Raw genomic sequence first — 19,313 nt, 5'->3', positions numbered from 1 at the left:
GAATTTCAATCACCAGCTTTCTCCTCCAAATGCTAAAGTATTTTGTTGACGCCGACCTACTCACGAAGTGACGATCATCATAATAAAGTAATGGAAACCAGAGCTCGCACGGAGAGATATAAGTGTTCGTTTCTTCCGCGCGCTGTACGAGATTGGAATAACAGACAATTATTGTGAAGGTGGTACGATGAACCCTCTCCCAGGCACTTAAATGTGATTTGCAGAGAACCCATGTAGATGTATATGTAGATGTCTCTTCGCTAGACGACACGATACGAAAATTTCACATTCCGTCTTTCAAAGTAGGACAAGTCAGATTTGCGGAAGAGTTCAGCGTATCATAGCTTGTAAACAATGTTTGGCAGTTCTGCCTCATACAATTGAGCTCAAAAACCTGTGTTTACGCTAGATAATTATACCGAGCATCTAATCTCGAATATTTGATTAGATAAGCAAGAGTAAAGTCCGAGGAACATATATACCGCTAACAGAAGTATTCAGCAGTCAGCGGAAGGTCTATGCGAAACTGATTTCTGTCCATCATGACCTCATTTAACAAGGTACTGTGCCGGAACAGCTAACTATATTGCCGCTGTAAATTTTTGTGACAATTATCTGAACTTACCTAAGCGGTATAAGAATTTCCACGACTAAATCTTTAACTTTAGCGAACACTACATTGTAGAGCGAATCTCCCTTGAGAGTGGAATCGTATGCCACATCATTCGTGCACGATTCCGGTTCGAGTCCTGAACCTGCACAAAATTTTAATTTGTCAATCAAACTCTTGCCGTCTTGATAGTCGACTTCCTTCAGTACAACGGCCTTAAAATGGAATTTTGTTGCAGGCTGTCTGTTCTTTCGAGATGATCTTTCCCTACTACTAACTTATTAACTCTCACTCAAATTTAATGAAATAGTACGCGAGTTTTATATCATAGCACCTGCTGTCAGTTACATGTTTGCTAATAAGTACCAACTTGTAATCGGAGAAAAGCGGATGTATATGATGTAGTTAAATCAACAGAAAACTTAGGTTGCTCTAGATCAGAAGATACCGGCATGTATGGCTTCTCAAATTATGTAATTAAAAATATAATGGACTTAGTATCATTCCCTTCTTGCACATTCATAATATGTCTGGTGGTGATGTTTTCCCACAATGTCTAAGAAAGCCAGTTGTCATTCTATTGCACAAAAGGGTGATAAATCTTGCGCCAGTAATTATCATACAATTTCTCTGGTACCATACCTATTTTGCCAAAATAATTGAATATTGTATACAAAAGCAAATTTGTATTCATTTATCAAAAAACAATATACTGACTAAGTAAGTTTCAGTATGGTTTTAGGATCCAGATATCAATGCTTAAACTGCTGAAAATTTTATTGCATTAAAATTATGTGCTGAAGCCAGACTAGTGGACTTGAGCAAGTTACAATGATAAAAAATCACAATTTGCTGGATGATACTGGAGGTGTTCCCCAAAAATCATAGAGGTATTCCTCAAGGATCAGTGCTTATAAATGAACTGCCTGAGCGTTATGGACAAAAAAATTGAACGAGCAAAGTATAGATTACCTCAGGTTATCTGCAATGTAGTTTGAAGCCAGTGAGTTAACTATTAACTATAAAAATCCTCTAAATATTTGTTTCAGCTTGTACAGTGTTCACGTAGAGACCCCTTCCATCGAATTCCTTGTTATATACCTAGATACACAATTAACTTGGGAGAGTCACACAGATTATATGTCATGGAAGCTGTCACGAGTTACCTATTTTTGTTGACAGTCTGGAAAAATGCAGTATTTATTTACTGATAAAAAGTACGCACACCCGTTTCCGAAAAACTGCTGATTAACTCCTATTATGCCTTCTTGCATTGCCATCTAAGATATGGCTTTCTTCTATGGGATAATTCTCCACGAGCCATGAAAATTTTTATTCATCAGATGCGAGCCATTAGAAGCATCTCTGGAATTACCGAAAGTAAGATATCATGCAGGCCTTATTTCAAAGAATTACTGATAATGATAAATCCCACCTCTTTGTATATACAATTGCCCTTCATACTTAAACGAAAACTTTAGCCGTTACAACTTTTGGCAGTCTATTCGTAAACGTACACTGAGATGACAAAAGTCATGGGATACCTCCTAATATCATGTCAGACCTCCTTTAGCCTGATGTAGTGCAGCAACTTGATGTGGCATGCAATCAACAATCATTGGAAGCCCCTGCATAAATACTGAGCCATGATAGCTCTATAGCCATCTATAGCTGCGAAAATGTTGCCAGTGCAAGATTTTGTGCACGAACTGATGTGCCACAAATGTTAAATGTGATTGATACGGCCACCCAAATTGCCTGACATGATTCACATAAACTGGCCATAATGCTCATGAAACCGATCACGAACAGTTGTGGCCTGGTGATAGGTGCACTGATATCCACAGAAATTCTATCATCGTTTGGGAACGTGAAGTCCCTGATTGGTTGCAAATGTTCTCCAAGTAGATGAGCATAACAATTTCCAGTCAATGATTGGTTTAGTTAGACCAGAGAACACAGCCCATTCTATGCAAACTCAACCCACATGATTACGGAGCCCCACCTGTTTGCACAGTGCATTGTTGCATTGTTGACAACTCAGTTCAATGGTTTTGTGGGGGTCTGCACCACACCTGAACCATACTGTCAGCTCTTACCAACTGAAATTAGGACTCATCTGACCAGGGCATTGTTTAGTCACCTAGGATCCAACCGGCCTGGTCACATGCTCGGCAGAGGTGCTGAAGGTGATGTGCTGTTAGCAAATGCAGTTACGTCAGTCATCTGCTGCCGTAGCCCAGGGAAACTTGTAAAGCCTGCTGGCCTCATTGCTAGTCCAAAATTATCCTCTAAGGTCCAGCAGGTAAAACTCAGCCTCAAAATTATACACCAGAATCTTGGTAGTCTTAGAAATAAGCATAATGATCTAGATGTAATTTCACGGATTGACAAACCCAATATATTAGTTGTAACTGAACATTGACTAATGCTAATCAGAGATTCATTGTACCAACCACTGTGTATGATATTCTGCACAGCCTTCAGCAGAAAAGACAAGACTGGGGGAGGTGTTGCAATTTTCACTGTAAATGAAAGTAATTTTAATGTTATCGATGTGAGTGCCTTCTGCTTGGAAGGAGTCTCAGAATTTGCTGCAATAAACCTAAAATGGGGTAGAGATAACATAAGAGTTATCGGTGTTTACAGGCCACCTGCAGTAAATACAGATACCTTTTTTGTAAATCTTTCTGACTTGCTTGTTTATATAGATACAACATTTTCTGGGCCAAATGGTCATGTAAATATTATAGTTACAGGGGATATAAACATAGATTTATTAACAAATGATGTCAGCACAAAAAGTTACATTGCCTGTGTGATGAATTTAACCTGACCCCACTCATTCGGAAACCCACTAGAGAAATTGGCAATAGTAAAACATGTCTTGACAACATAATAACAAACATGACCCACCTATCCCACAGTGCATCGGTTTTAAAACTAGCCGTCTCAGATCACCACGCAGTACAGCTTAAATTGGAGCTCCATGAGGCCCCCACTGTCACCACAAAGCAACAGTTTGTAACTAAAAGAATAATGTATAATGACAACATAAATAGACTAAACTGCATGCTAGCACAAATAAAATGGTTTGAAAATAATAGCTTTTCATATGATAGCTTTGCTGCTGACTTCTATTACTGCTTTGATACGAAATGCCCAGTTGTAATCACAAAAAAGAAAGAAACAAAAAATATAAACAAAAATATTTGGGTAAATAGTAATGTCACTGAAGCGAGGGAAAAATTAAAACTACTCCACAGTACAATGCTGAATAATTGATATATTTTGAAGGCTTCCTTTAGCTCAGGAATCTCTCTAACACACTATAAGGACTTACTCACACAGACCAGGAGCAACTATGTTGCAAATAAGCTTCAAAACTCACACAACGTAACTGCTGGCATCTGGACAGTCATAAACAGTATTAGAACCTGCAATGACAAATCCTGTATGGACTTTACTATTAACCACAATGGCATGCTCATAAAAGACCAACTGGAAGTTGTAAATATTTTTAATGAATATTTTTCTTCCGTAGGGGAAGCCATAAATGACAAACATAAAAACATGCATTACAGTTTTAAAGGTAATACATGTGACCATAGTATATATCTAGCCCCCACAAACTGTGCAGAAATAATTGGCATCATTAGTTAATGATTATCTGTCTAAAACCCACTAATTCAGCTGGGCATGATGGCCTAAATATTAATGTTTCAAAAGCCTGTAGCCAAAATGTCTCTGTAACTCTGTCTGTAGCAGTCAACAATATAATAGAATCAGGCAGCTTTCCAGACAGACTAAAAAATAGCAAAGGTAACACCCATTTTTAAGAAAGGTGACAACAACAAAATAGAAAACTACAGAGCAGTCTCAATCCTTCCTGTATTTTCCAAAATAGTTGAGAAAATTATATACAACAGGATTATAAACTTTCTTAACAAACACAACCTGATGTTTGAAAATCAAAATGGATTCCTAAAAGGTAAATCAACTAGCACTGTATCTGCTCAACTAATTGAAGAGGTGTTAGGGGGTATCGAAAGCAGGGAACATGTGGCAGGTGTATACCTAGACCTGGAAAAAGCCTTTGATTGTGTAAATGTTGACATCCTATTAGACAAGCTATGGAACATGGGCATTAGAGGTGCTGCTTATGACCTAATAAAGTGTTATATGAGCAATAGAAAAAAGTTTGTTGTACTTAAAATGGAAAGTGGTGTCTACAAATCAGAGATTACTTGCATAAAATATGGCATGCCGCAGGGCTCTGTGTTGGGCCCCCTTCTGTTCTTGATCTATGTAAATGATATTAAATACTGTACTATAAATTCCAAAATTGTTCTGTATGCCAATGACATGTCCATTGTGTGTAAAAAGGAATCATGTAATGAACTAGAGGCCGAGTGTAATAATGTGACAAAGAAATTGTTCAACTTTTTAATGAAAGCCACTTAAATGTAAGCACCAGTAAAACATGTTTGATGGAGTTTAACAAAAGTAGTTTGAATAATGAAATTAAATTATACATTGGCAACAAATTGGTAAAGAAAGAGTCTAGTGTAAAATTCCTTGGTGTAACAATCCAAAGCAACCAGAAATGGGACACACATATTGACTCCCTAGCAACTAAGTTGTCAAAAAATATATTTACAATCAGTACTATTAGCAAGTTCTGTAGAGACACTGTAGTCCTAAAGACTGCATACCATGCTCTTTTCTCCTCTCACGTGAACTATGGTATTGAAATTTGGGGGCAACAACCAAAGCTAATCTAGATAAGCTACTCATTCTTTAAAAAAGGGGTGTGAGAATAATCTGTGGAGCAAAATATAGGGAATCTTGTCACAACTTGTTTCCAAAAACAGAGGTGTTAACTGTTAAAAACACATACATTCTAAAATCCATATGCCTTGTGAAAAGACTGCACCCAAACACTTATTCAGATTTCCACCAGTACAATACTAGAAATAAAGAAAGATTTTACATTGGAAGCCACAGAACAGCACTTTACGAAAAGGGGCCTCAGTATGCAGGTATAAAATTAGCTAATGCACTGCCTAGTGCAGTCATGGCTCTTCCTACAATTAAACTGAAACAACAGCTTAAGAAACTTTTAGTAAAACACCCTTTCTACACATTAGAAGAGTACCATATGTATATGAACAACAACAAATGCTTTGTGAAATTATGTGAATAGAAATCGGTAAACATCTTATTGTAATTTTGTTATAAATTAATGACATATTCAGAAGAATGTGTCTTGTGTGTTGTACAAATAACTTTAATCATTACTGTTTCTTTGTACATATGCAGTGTACCATTCAATGTTGAATAAAGCCATTATTATTATTATTATTCTTTACTTTCTCAGACGTTAAGTCTGGTTAAAAATGAAAAGTGACGCGGACCTTGATCAGGCGTCACTTCCTTTTAACTGTATGGTATGTGTTATATTGCATTTAGGAACTTTCGGGTAATTGAACATGTATCAATAATTACTGATTTCTGTAGTTGTATATACGTTTGGATGTAGCTCTATTGCATTGATGTACTGGTGGATATTGTGTGGTTTGACTCCTGTAGTTGATAGTATAATTGGTATGATGTCAACTTTATCCTGATGCCACATGTCTTTGACTTCCTCAGCCAGTTGGATGTATTTTTCAATTTTTTCTCCTGTTTTCTTTTGTATATTTGTTGTATTGGGTATGGATATTTCGATTAGTTGTGTTAATTTCTTCTTTTTATTGGTGAGTATGATGTCAGGTTTGTTATGTCGCGTTGTTTTATCTGTTATAATGGTTCTGTTCCAGTATAATTTGTATTCATCATTCTCCAGTACATTTTGTGGTGCATACTTGTATGTAGGAACTTGTTGTTTTATAAGTTTATGTTGTAAGGCAAGCTGTTGATGTATTATTTTTGCGACATTGTCATGTCTTCTGGGGTATTCTGTATTTGCTAGTATTGTACATCTGCTTGTGGTGTGATCTACTGTTTCTATTTGTTGTTTACAAAGTCTGCATTTATCTGTTGTGGTATTGGGATCTTTAATAATATGCTTGCTGTAATACCTGGTGTTTATTGTTTGATCCTGTATTGCAATCATGAATCCTTCTGTCTCACTGTATATATTGCCTTTTCTTAGCCTTGTGTTGGATGCGTCTTGATCGATGTGTGGCTGTGTTAGATGATACGGGTGCTTGCCATGAAGTGTTTTCTTTTTCCAATTTACTTTCTTCGTATCTGTTGATGTTATGTGGTCTAACGGGTTGTAGAGGTGGTTATGAAATTGTAGTGGTGTAGCCGATGTATTTATATGAGTGATTGCTTTGTGTATTTTGCTAGTTTCTGCTCGTTCTATAAAGAATTTTCTTAAATTGTCTACCTGTCCATAATGTAGGTTTTTTATATCGATAAATCCCCTTCCTCCTTCCTTTCTGCTTAATGTGAATTTTTCTGTTGCTGAATGTATGTGATGTATTCTATATTTATGGCATTGTGATCGTGTAAGTGTATCGAGTGCTTCTAGGTCCGTGTTACTCCATTTCACTACTCCAAATGAGTAGGTCAATATTGGTATGGCATAAGTATTTATAGCTTTGGTCTTGTTTCTTGCTGTCAATTCTGTTTTCAGTATTTTTGTTAGTCTTTGTCTATATTTTTCTTTTAGTTCTTCTTTAATATTTGTATTATCTATTCCTATTTTTTGTCTGTATCCTAGATATTTATAGGCATCCGTTTTTTCCATCGCTTCTATGCAGTCGCTGTGGTTATCCAATATGTAATCTTCTTGTTTAGTGTGTTTTCCCTTGACTATGCTATTTTTCTTACATTTGTCTGTTCCAAACGCCATACTTATATCATTGCTGAATACTTCTGTTATCTTTAGTAATTGGTTGAGTTGTTGATTTGTTGCTGCCAGTAGTTTTAGATCATCCATGTATAGCAAATGTGTGATTTTGTGTGGGTATGTTCCAGTAATATTGTATCCATAATTTGTATTATTTAGCATGTTGGATAGTGGGTTCAGAGCAAGGCAGAACCAGAAAGGACTTAATGAGTCTCCTTGGTATATTCCACGCTTAATCTGTATTGGCTGTGATGTGATATTATCTGAATTTGTTTGGATATTAAGTGTGGTTTTCCAGTTTTTCATTACTATGTTTAGGAACTGTATCAATTTAGGATCTACTTTGTATATTTCCAATATTTGTAGTAACCATGAGTGGGGTACACTATCAAAAGCTTTTTGGTAATCAATGTATGCGTAGTGTAGAGACCTTTGTTTAGTTTTAGCTTGATATGTCACCTCTGCATCTATTATCAGTTGCTCTTTACATCCTCGTGCTCCTTTGCAGCAGCCTTTTTGTTCTTCATTTATAATTTTGTTCTGTGTTGTATGTGTCATTAATTTCTGTGTAATGACTGAAGTTAATATTTTGTAGATTGTTGGTAGGCATGTTATGGGGCGATATTTTGCTGGGTTTGCTGTGTCTGCTTGATCTTTAGGTTTCGGATAAGTTATTCCATGTGTAAGTGTATCAGGGAATGTCTATGGGTCTGCAATGTAACTGTTACATAATTCAGTTAGATGTGAATGTGTTGAGGTGAACTTCTTTAGCCAGAAATTTGCTATTTTATCATTTCCAGGGGCTTTCCAATTGTGCGTAGAATTAATTGCTCGGGTGACTTCATGTTGCAAAATTATCACTTCAGGCATTTGTGGTATCATCTTGTATGTATCTGTTTCTGCTTGTATCCACCGTGCATGCCTGTTATGTTGTACCGGGTTTGACCATATGCTGCTCCAGAAGTGTTCCATGTCTCTTATGTTTGGTGGATTGTCTATTTTTATGTGTGTGTTATCTATTGTTTGGTAAAATTTCTTTTGGTTTGTGTTGAATGTTTGGTTTTGTTTCCTTCTATTTTCACTTTTTTTGTATCTTCTAAGTCGTTTCGCCAAAGCTTGTAATTTTTGCTTCTTTTCATCTAATTGCTCTATTGCTTCTTGTTGTGAGATTTTACCTAACCTTTTTCGTTTTTTGTCTGATATTTCATTTCTTATAAATTGTGTTAACTGTCCGATGTCTTTTCTCAGTTTTTCTATTCTGATCTGTAGCCTGTGTTGCCATGCTGGTTTTGTGGGTTTCTTCTGTGTGTTGGTTGGTTCTGATATCTGCCTAGTGTGTATATTTAGTGTAGTGAGTGCTCCTACATAAACCAGTAGTTGTAACTCTTCCATAGTTGTGTATTCATTTATTTTTTTGTGTATGATTGTGTTGATAGTTTTTATTGTTGTTTCGACTTGTGGGCTATTTGGTGGTCTATGCAAGAATGGTCTAATGTCTGTATTTGTGTCTTTGTATTCTATATATGTCAACTGAAATTTTTCTTCTATATCTAACATGTGTGTCACTTCGTGTTCTATTTGTGCTTGTGCTGGTGGCTGTCTTAAAATTTCATTTTCCTCTGATTGTTTAATTGATGCGTGTTGTTCTTTGTTTGTTTGCTCTGGGATGTTTGAGTCCATTACTGTATTTTCTTCTTCTTCTAATTGCACATTATTTTGTTCCAGTATTTGTTGTACTTGTTGTTTGATGTTTTCTAATTCTGACTGGGGTATCCTGTTATTTTTTATTATTACACAAATCTGATCAGCTAGACGTTGTTCTGTTAAAAATTTTAATTCTGGGTATCTGGTAATAAATGTTGTGTATACTTGTGATCTGTATCCAGTTGTGTTGGTTCCTAGGTTTGTTGCTTGGTAATAACAGAACATGAGGTGTCGATTAACTTCATCTGACCATCTCATCCTCTGTCTTTGTTTTCCTTCTAGGGTGGTTGCAGGAAGCATATCCTGCAAAACACCTCTATTTGGATTTAAATCATTTTCCAGTTGGCTAGCAGTGTCATTACCATTGTGGGCGGGCATAGGGTTCAAGCGCCGTCCCCGACCATGACGGCGCTTGTCCGAGGCTTCTTTAGTTCTGTCCTGAACCAAGTAATCACACTAAAAGGGGGGTTAGCCCTATTAGTGGTTTGTTCTTTTCGTCGCCTTTTACGACTGGCAGAACATACCGGAGGCCTATTCTTTTCCCGGGCCTCCACGGGGTTTATTATTAAATTATTATTATTATTATTTCTTTACTTTCTCAGACGTTAAGTCTGGTTGAGAATGGAAAGTGACGCGGACCTTGATCAAGCGTCACTTCCTATTAACTGTACGGTATGTGTTATATTGCATTTAGGAACTTTCGGGTAATTGAACATGTATCAATAATTACGGATTTCTGTAGTTGTATATATGTGTTTGGATGTAGCTGTATTGCATTGATGTACTGGTGGATATTGTGTGGTATGACTCCTGTAGTTGATACTATAATTGGTATGATGTCAACTTTATCCTGATGCCACATGTCTTTGACTTCCTCAGCCAGTTGGATGTATTATTATTATTATTATTATTATATTATTATTATTATTATTATTATTATTATTATTAACTCTAAATTTCATGCACTGTCCTAATGGATGTTTTCATCAAACACCCCACATTGATTTCTGTAGTTATTTCATACATTGATGCTTTTCTGTTAGCACTGGCAACTCTATGCAAACACTCTTGGCTTTTAAGTGAAGGCTGTTGGCAACTGTGTTGTCCATGGTTAGAGGTAATGCCTGAAATTTGGTATTGTCAGCACAATCTCGACTCTGTGGAACTCAGAATATTGAATTCCCTAATGATTTCTGAAATGGACTGTCCCGTGCATTTAGCTCCAACTACAATTCCATGTTCAAAGTCTGTTAATTTCCATTGTGTGGCCATAATCACATCAGAAACCTTTTCACATGAATTACCTCAGTACAAATTACAGTTCCATCAATGCACTGACCTTTTATACCTTGTGTATGCAATATTACCACCATCTGTGTATATGCATATTACTATCCCACGACTTTGGTGCCTCAATACAATACTTGTTGAACATTAAAGATAGACATACCTACAGCCTAAATTTAAAAAGAATTCAGTGCATTAGTTGTGCAGGAACATGCCACCTCTCTTAATAGCTGTAAAAATAGGACCCAAAAAAAAGGCTGAAAAAGGAAGTGTTTACACAGTTTAAGAATCTGAAAACTACTGAAAAGCTGACCTGATTTACCAAATAAATGGTAATGCTCCTTATTTGTACATTCTTTCTATGCATTTTTGTTTCTTTTGGTAATTTGTCTTATGTATATAATGACTATGCAAGTAACTGAATAATGTTTAGATCATATTTTACTATTAATCACATTTGGAAATTTTTTGGTGTGCACTGTATTCTTTTATTGTGTTTCTTGGTAAGTAACTTAACAAACAATGTTTAGTTCCATATCTAACTATTAACCACATGGTAAATTCTTTGTGTATCATGTATGTTGTTTTGTAATATACATTCTTTTTTCATCCTGATGTGTCAGTCACACTTTATAAAATGTTTTGTACATTTGGCATACTCATGATGATTATGACTGTATGTAAGTGCTTCAAGAGAGAGGAATTAATACTAATCTGTAGGATATAAATGTAAACAGAGTAACATAAGTTGATCAGACTAAACAGATGCAATATATTAATAGAAATTCTTAATGAAAATCTATTTATTTATGTATTAAGAGCATTTCTGGTCATACTTTCTACTGTAGAGTATCTTACAAATGAAGGGGTCGGAGAGAGATAGTCGTAAGTCACATTCAACTAGTTTTGAGATAAAGTGACTTTAAAGTTCCATGGAAGTATAAAAATGTTGAAGACAAAACAGACACTTTCTTTTTGCTTTTAATTATAGTTTAATACATTGTAAACCTTGTGTAAAATACATTATCTTCTTTCTGTTATGTAATATTAATTTGAAAGTCATTTTAATTATGATGTGGTCGAAATTGACTTATGACTGTGTCTCCCTGAAAATAATTTAGAACACAAAATACATTTTTAAGGTTTTGTTTTGAAATTTATGTAATAACTAGTAAATCTTGACAATTTTTGCACTTTCACATACACACATACATAACAGGTAAGTCAATCTAATGCTTCATTTTACACCGTGAATGCAAAATCAAGGAAGTTCTTCTACGTCGTCATCGTTCTCATTATTTCAAGCACGTGACCGAAAAAAGCTTTGATATGCTTCTGGTATGTATGCCATGTCATCAATCTTTTTCTGATTAATTTGAAGTGGCTTTCTATATTTTATTGGCAGCTGAAATAGATCTGCTTCAGCAGGCCTTCCTTTCCTGTTGCTACATAGATCCACTGACATAAAGGTTCCTATATTTCAGTAGCAGTGCTTCACACTTATCATGAAGGGGACTTAAATTGAGTTGCTTCACTAAAACGAATGGGATCTCCAGATCTATTTAGAGGGGGTATCGAGATTAATTACTTCAGATCGCCCAAGCTTCTGAAGTCTTGTCTGTGCACTTTCATCAAATGAAATTTTTTGGACTAGCAGATTTGACTACTTCTGCCCATTCATCTGTCGTGTATACTATTGTATGTCTTTGGTCGCATTGAAATTTATGCGAGAAACAATCATGATCGCAAGGAAGTCTAGTGTGACATACCCAGAGAAACAATGCTGCACAGATTCAAATCTTTTGGTGGCAATGAGAATCATTTCCAATTCTTTGCCTGGCCCTTACAGTTATCTGTGATTATGTAGCGATTTTTGGCTCAAGTGTTAGTTATCTCTAAGTATTTGAATAAACAAGTCCCAACTTCATCTGAACCCTTTCTCCATCCTCCTCACTCCGCAGAAACATGTATACCTTATTTGAACCACAATATTTTTCTCTTTTAGAATGCTGGGCCAACTGTTAGTTTTGGCATGGGAAACGTTTGGTGCATGTCCATTGCTATTACTTGGTGCTCTTTCACATTCTCTTTAGTCAGGGAAGTCAAAGACACTATCATATTTGGCCCACTATCAGCCTTTCTTAGATGCAACTCATGTTGTTTTTTCCTTTGTGTAATTTCTTCTGCACATAATTCTGGGTTACTCTTTGCTGTTAGAAAGGCATCACATGTTGAACAGGTGTAGCTTTTTGACAGTTTGAAGTCTATGTTAAATTTGGACACAAAAATTGCCCTGAATTTGCTTTGAATACTGCAAGGAAAAGGGTGTCCCTACAGTATCACAGAGTATTTGTCCTGAAATAAGAACGCAGTTGTGAGATCACATGCAAAATATACTTTGGTGGAGTTCTGCTGCTTGCTATAGTGACTTTTATTTCAGGCAAACATGGCAATCATCCACATAAATTTCAAGACAAAGCTGTGCAAGGTGTCAGAGACTTCCTCAGTGCTATACCAAAATATAAGACCACATGAGTTGGTAAATTACTTCGTGTTATTATTATACTTCAACATTATTTTATTTGGTTAAAATGGATACCTTATAGTAAAATGTAGTATACAAACGTCTACCATCTTCTTTTGGAACTGCGAGACCCAACTTCAGTTGCTGTTGCAAATTCCTCACTCTTCATATGTGGTTCTGTAAGACATGAACCCTGAGGAAATCTTGCTTGCAAATCATGGCTTCTGTTCCATTTACCTTCACATTGTATGAAAACGTCACAGCTCTAGATGAAAGTTGCTTTGTAGTCTGTTTGGTTAGCTGTGAAGCAGAACAAGGTAAAGTAAATTTGTGACTATTGGTCCATTGGTGTTGAAAAACAGTGAAACAAACCTTCGCTTCTTTGGTACCATTTCCATACAACACATTAGGTAAGTATTCTGAGCATTAACATTTCCTATGTCCTAAAATGAGTGGAAAATATTTTCTTCTTGTCTGAGTAGTTTCGTATAGCACTTGCTTGAACAACTACCGGGACTTACCAAAGATGCTGCCTGAACAGTCTTGTTGGTTTTAGAAGACACGTACTGCTGACCCATGTTACCTTGATGTTTGGCCTTAATTTTTTTGCACTGATCAATATTACGCTTTCTTTTTCTTGAAGAGCTTGGTTCCTGGGGTGATACTTCATTTGCTCTACTTATTTCAAGCTCCTAATATGAATAGAAAAATAGTCACAGAACTTCCGCGACATATAGTCACAAGCCACACAAATCATTATATGCTGCTGAAATGGCATTGATAATAAAAATATTCTTACAAGTTTGTAGCCATGAAAACTATATTATTACTGTAATCAGTAGTCATTAAAATTAGGCTCTAAAGGTTTCTCGTTAACACAAAAAACGATGATCAACTGTGAGAGCAATGTTACAAGCAAACAATAATCACCAGTAAAAAATGTTTTTGTATACTTACCGAAACATCTACTGAGCTAGTACTGTTGCTTGATGGACACCAAGACTCATCACCGTCACTGTCAGCAGTGTAAATGGGGATTCTGATCCTTCTGTCACTGCCATATACGCCTAGAATGTGTGATGCACCTTCAGATGTTTATTAGCATTTAGCCATTTTGATGTGGCTTGTGACTATGTATCTTCTGAAGAATACATCAGGTGGCAGAGTATAGAACCACACTATGTCATCACCTGCGACCTGTTGGAGAAAGACAGAACTACTTCAATCCAAGATGAGGAGGGAATCGTTAAGGATGTCATAGTGAATATCTTAATTTCGGCAAAAGTGTGGCTTATGACTGTATCTCTCCAACCCCTTCCCAGTCTGTTCATGTATGGTGTGCAGGTAGGATTACTTACATGAACATCTGTGATAGAGCCTGTTTTAATTTTATTTTCATGGACATATGGGAGAGGTATGTTAAGGGTTTGAGAATATTTGGAGTAGTCTGGAAATTTTTCTGAACTGGTCTTTTCTGATCTTCTAGATATATTTTATGAATGTAAGCTGGCACAGATTTCTGCATTGGAGTGCATAATGAATGCTTAATAAACAGTAATTATTCAAGCTATCGTCATTTTATTTTTGATTTCCTCCTCTTAGCCAATCATACAAATCTCACTTTTGAGTGTTATACCTGTATAGGCTGTACAATCATTTTAGAAACAAAATCTTACATACACAAATGGTAGTGTTCAAGTACTGGTATTCTACCTTTCCAATGCAACCTGCCTATAGTTTTTCTTTGCCCATGGCAGGTCCTATCTAATTCTCATACATCACATACTTCCTCATCTGGGTATTGATATGGTATGAGTGACTTGTTAATCATTTAAACAGATATTACTGTAGCAGTAAATGTTTTGTAGATATATCATTTTCAATTAACTTTGTATCATTAGATGCAGTTCAGAAACTGACATGCATTAGACTTGCAATTAACAAAAAGCAGGCTTCAACTCACCAAATCATTTTACAAAAATTTCAGGGTCATTTTACCGAAAAGAAATACCTGGCCTCTTTCTCTCATCTTCGTTCAGGTTGATTTTGCACCCTTTGTATAATGAGCTCATTATCTATGATCTATTAAACCATAATGTTTGCCTTTTTAAATTGGCTTAGTCAGATTGAAAGAGCCTGTAATATTTCTTACTAATAATGATAATAATAATAATTTTAATTCAAGACTAGCCTAGAGAAACCTGTTCAAAACATACAAATAAAAGCTCCTCAGTATTTTCTTTTAAATCAAGTTACTGCCCAATTCCTATGATTAAAATCATCTACACAAAAGGTTAGAGGGACTAATTTTGACCAAAAAGACTTCTGTTATTCAGCAACATGATGCAAATCCAATAACTTTACAGCTACTGAAATGCACAGTTTAAGAGAAAGAACTTGCTTATAGCCAATACCTATTTCTATGATAAATTTATTAGCAGAAAAAATTTATGTGTATATAAATTGGCAGTAATATGATATATTACAAATGCTTTGTAATGTTACACTTACACTTCTTATGTGCATAATTAGGACTGGTGTAAGTAAATACTGTACATTATTGTATTTTGTTGGTTCCTATCACAACAGATTAGAAATTATTTTACATATTTTAGTGAGTATATGTTTACAAATTAGTGCAAGAATTTCCATATATGTATAAATTTCAATTTTTCCCACTTTTTTTGCATTACTGAGGAGCGTAGAATTAAGGCTTTCTGGAGTGAACATTAAAGTTAATAATAGTAATTCTTCAGAAAAATATGTACCTCACATTATACTTTTGCAATATGTTTTATATTAATGAGGATCTCATAATGTTGGATGTACATAATGAACAACTTATTTAATATATCTGATGAACAATATTTCACATTTCTCAATGTAAAAAGTTCATATATTAGCAAGATAATTATGACCAGCATATCATGTCATGCAAAAGAGTCAATAGTGAAAATCCTATTACAGAATTTGATTCCTAAGAAGTTTCTGGAAAATAGTGATTACTTGAAAATGCTCCCTCCAATTACTTTAATTTTTATAAATTTATTGGATTATTTCAAAATTCAGACCTTGGAATAATGGCACTGCAAATTATGTCATTTTACGAGCTTTTCAAAGTATTAATTGGTTTTAATTAGGTGTTTTAAGCCATTCTCCACCACCGGCCTAATAGTTCCCCCTCCCCCTGCCCCTTCCACTCCTCCTCCTCCTCCTCCTCCTCCTCCTCCTCCTCCTCCTCCTCCTCCTCCTCCTCTTCCTCCCGCCCCCACCCCCCCACCCTCTCTCTCTCTCTCTCTCTCTCTCTCTCTCATAACAATATTTAGAGTATGTGCTATACTTGAAATTTCTTTTCATATTGTGTACACATTTATTTTTACTATCTTATGTGACTAATATCATTTCTTACAAGTTACATACAGTGTTATCCTCCTCCTCAGGTCCTTCACAGGGGACTGCAAAGCGGCTTGAGAGCATTTTCCAGTGGTGCTGTTGCTGACAAGAAACCACTGAGTGGTTACTCTTTTGGTAAAAAATGCTATTAGTTAAGAGCAATAAACATTTTTAAATTTCATCTAGGTTGTCAGTGACTTTTTTTCTCAAAAACCAATCTACAATGCATTATTAAATTTATTACTGAAAATTGATGACCAATATAATCAGTTCCATGAGTGGAATTTCCATTTGTCTGTTGTTTTCTGAGGGCATACTCCATCATTATTTCAAGATTTTAGTAACGATTACTGCTTATTATATCCACCTTTTTAGTATTATAATAAGGGCATATTTAGCTTCAACAATGTTACCGCTTATGCAGGACCAAATATATATGTTCATTAGTAGAAATTTTTATTTACTATTGATGTACAATGTATCCTCTATTGAAAATACAGTCTCACAGAATATTTACTGCAAGTAAATGTGTTGTCAATTGTCTGAATAGTTTGTGAGGAACTAAAAGTGCTGAAATTACTGTCCCCCTAGCACCCAAAGCTGTCCTTTCAGTAATAATTAGTCTGCACAGTATGTATCCTCTCAATGGTGAGAGGCATACCATTGACAGTGTTAGAGGCTCTATATAGAGTAGTCATTGTCTAGAGGTGGTCAATGATGCTGTGCATGTCACCCCTTCTTTCTGAACTGATATGCTGAGCTGAAAGTGAGTTGTGTACAGCATTTTATGTGGTCATGACCACCAACAAGCGGTCCATCAGAGTGGATGGCCACTAGCATACTGTAGCTAAGAACGGAACTGAGCACCCTGTGGCAGAACATGCTGCTGAGCACAACAGGCTCGCATTCGATGGCTACTTTCCAACCTGTGCCATCTGGATCCTCCCTCTCAACTCCACTTTTCCTGAACCATACAGATGGAAGTTATTCTTGCAACACATCCTACACTTCCACAATCTTCTCCTGGCCTCAATCTCTGCTAACCCACTGCACAAACACCCTCTATCCAACAGTCTCACCCTTCTCTGTCCTGTCACCCACTCCCAACCAAGCCTTCACATCATCATCATGGTGTGCTGCACAACTCACCATCTCCAGTTTGCATGTGTCACATTCCTATCCTGTACACCTGCTGCTGTGGTCATCAAAGACAATACTATTACCAGCAGTGCCCCAGGAAAGTGTGATAGGACTACTGTTATTCTCTATGTATATAAATGTCCTGATGGATTGGGTGAACAGCAATTTATGGCTGTTTGCTAATGACACTGTGGTGTACAGGGAGGTGTCATCTTTGAGTGACTGTTGGAGCATACAGTGTGACTTAGACAGAATTTCTTTTTGGTGTGATGAATGGCAGCTTGTTCTAAATGCAGGAAAATGTAAGTTAATGTGGATGAGTAGAAAAAATAATCCTGTAATGTTCGAATATGGCATTGGTAGTGTGCTGCTTGACATGGTCATGTTGATTAAATATCTAGGCATAATGTTGCAAAGCAATATGAAATTGAGTGTGTAGGTGAGGTTGATAGTAAGGAAGGAGAATGCTCGCTTTTGTTGTATTGGGTGAATTTTGGGAAAGAGTAGCTCATCCATAAAGGAGATTGCATAGAGAATGCTAGTGTCACCCACTGTTCAGAACTTTTTGAGTATTTTGGGTCCCCACCAGATCAGAGTGAAGGAAGACATCAAAGCAGTTCAGAGGCACATTGCTAGATTTGTTACTGGTAGGTTCAGTCAGTATGCAAAAAATATGAGGATGCTTTGTGAACTCAAATGGGAATCTCTGGACGGAAGACAATGCTCTTTTCATGAGGCACTATTGTGGAAATTTAGAGTACTGGCGTTTAAGGCCAGCTGGAGATCAATTCTACTGCCGCCAACATACATTTTGTGTACGGGCCGCAAAGATAAGATGAGAGAAATTAGGGCCCATATGGAGGCTTATACACAGTTATTTATCCCTCTGTCTATTTGTGAGTGAAACAGGAAAGGAAATGGATAATAGTGGTTTGTGGCACCCACTGCCATGCAACGTACAGTGGTCTGCAGAGTACTATGTAGATGTATATGCCTCCTGCTCTGGAATTCCTATCCCACTCCCTGGCTGTGTCCCTTTGAGCTGCCAGCTATCCCTCCTCCTGCTTCTCACCTTTTCTCCCCTCTATGCACCACACCCGATGCCACTCCTCACCCCAATCCACCTGCCAAACTGCAATCCTGGCATTTTATGCTCACCTGGTACAGTGTAGCTGCAAAGGTGTGTGTGTGTGTGTGTGTGTGTGTGTGTGTGTGTGTGTGTGTGTGTGTGTGTGTTTTGGTTCTCCAGCTTGTTAAAGGATTTGTCCAAAAGCTGGCAAATTTTCAGTCTTTTTCCATGTGCCTGTTGACGACTCAATGCTTTTACTATTCAGTGTGTTGTCTTCTTTACTCCTAAATAATTTAATTCTACCACAAATTTCTTTCCTATATTGAAACTACAAAATATATATCCAAAATGTAGGGCTCTAGTGCTCTGAAACTGTAGCCACGTGTATGTGAGTTGTGCTTGTGTGTTTGTCTACTGCAGAAGAAGGACTTTGTCTGAAAACTTTAATATTTTAGCAATCTTTGACAGGCACAATGAAAGTGTCTCAGGGCCTCCTCTGTATGATGAGTAGCAATACATACTTTCCATGCTGATGTTATATTGTAAAAACCTTGTGTCCATCGTCTCTCAACTGATATGTCTTACATCACCAAAAGGTGAAAGAGGCCCAGTAATGTACAGTGCAGTACAACAATCCACTTGGAGAGACAGCTGCAGCAGGTTAGTGTTTCTCAAAGACTAAGTAAGTGTTTGTCTGCATGGACTCTTCTGCAATTCGAGAAAA

General features: G+C 36.5%; 1 protein-coding gene across 1 annotated transcript in view; it reads left to right on the top strand.

Moving 5' to 3' along the window:
• Positions 1-331: 331 nt before the first annotated feature.
• The window catches only part of LOC126248070 (probable medium-chain specific acyl-CoA dehydrogenase, mitochondrial), a 209,362-nt gene continuing 190,380 nt past the window's right edge, over positions 332-19,313 (top strand). Inside the window, exons 1-2 of the mRNA XM_049948721.1 lie at positions 332-560; positions 16,428-16,515. Coding sequence (XP_049804678.1) covers positions 543-560; positions 16,428-16,515 — 106 coding nt within the window. The 5' untranslated portion in view covers positions 332-542. The remainder of the gene's footprint in view (positions 561-16,427; positions 16,516-19,313) is intronic.

The sequence above is a fragment of the Schistocerca nitens genome, chromosome 3 (assembly GCF_023898315.1).
Source record: "Schistocerca nitens isolate TAMUIC-IGC-003100 chromosome 3, iqSchNite1.1, whole genome shotgun sequence".
Classification (NCBI taxonomy): Eukaryota; Metazoa; Arthropoda; class Insecta; order Orthoptera; family Acrididae; genus Schistocerca; species Schistocerca nitens.
This window is presented reverse-complemented; position numbering and strand designations above follow the sequence as displayed.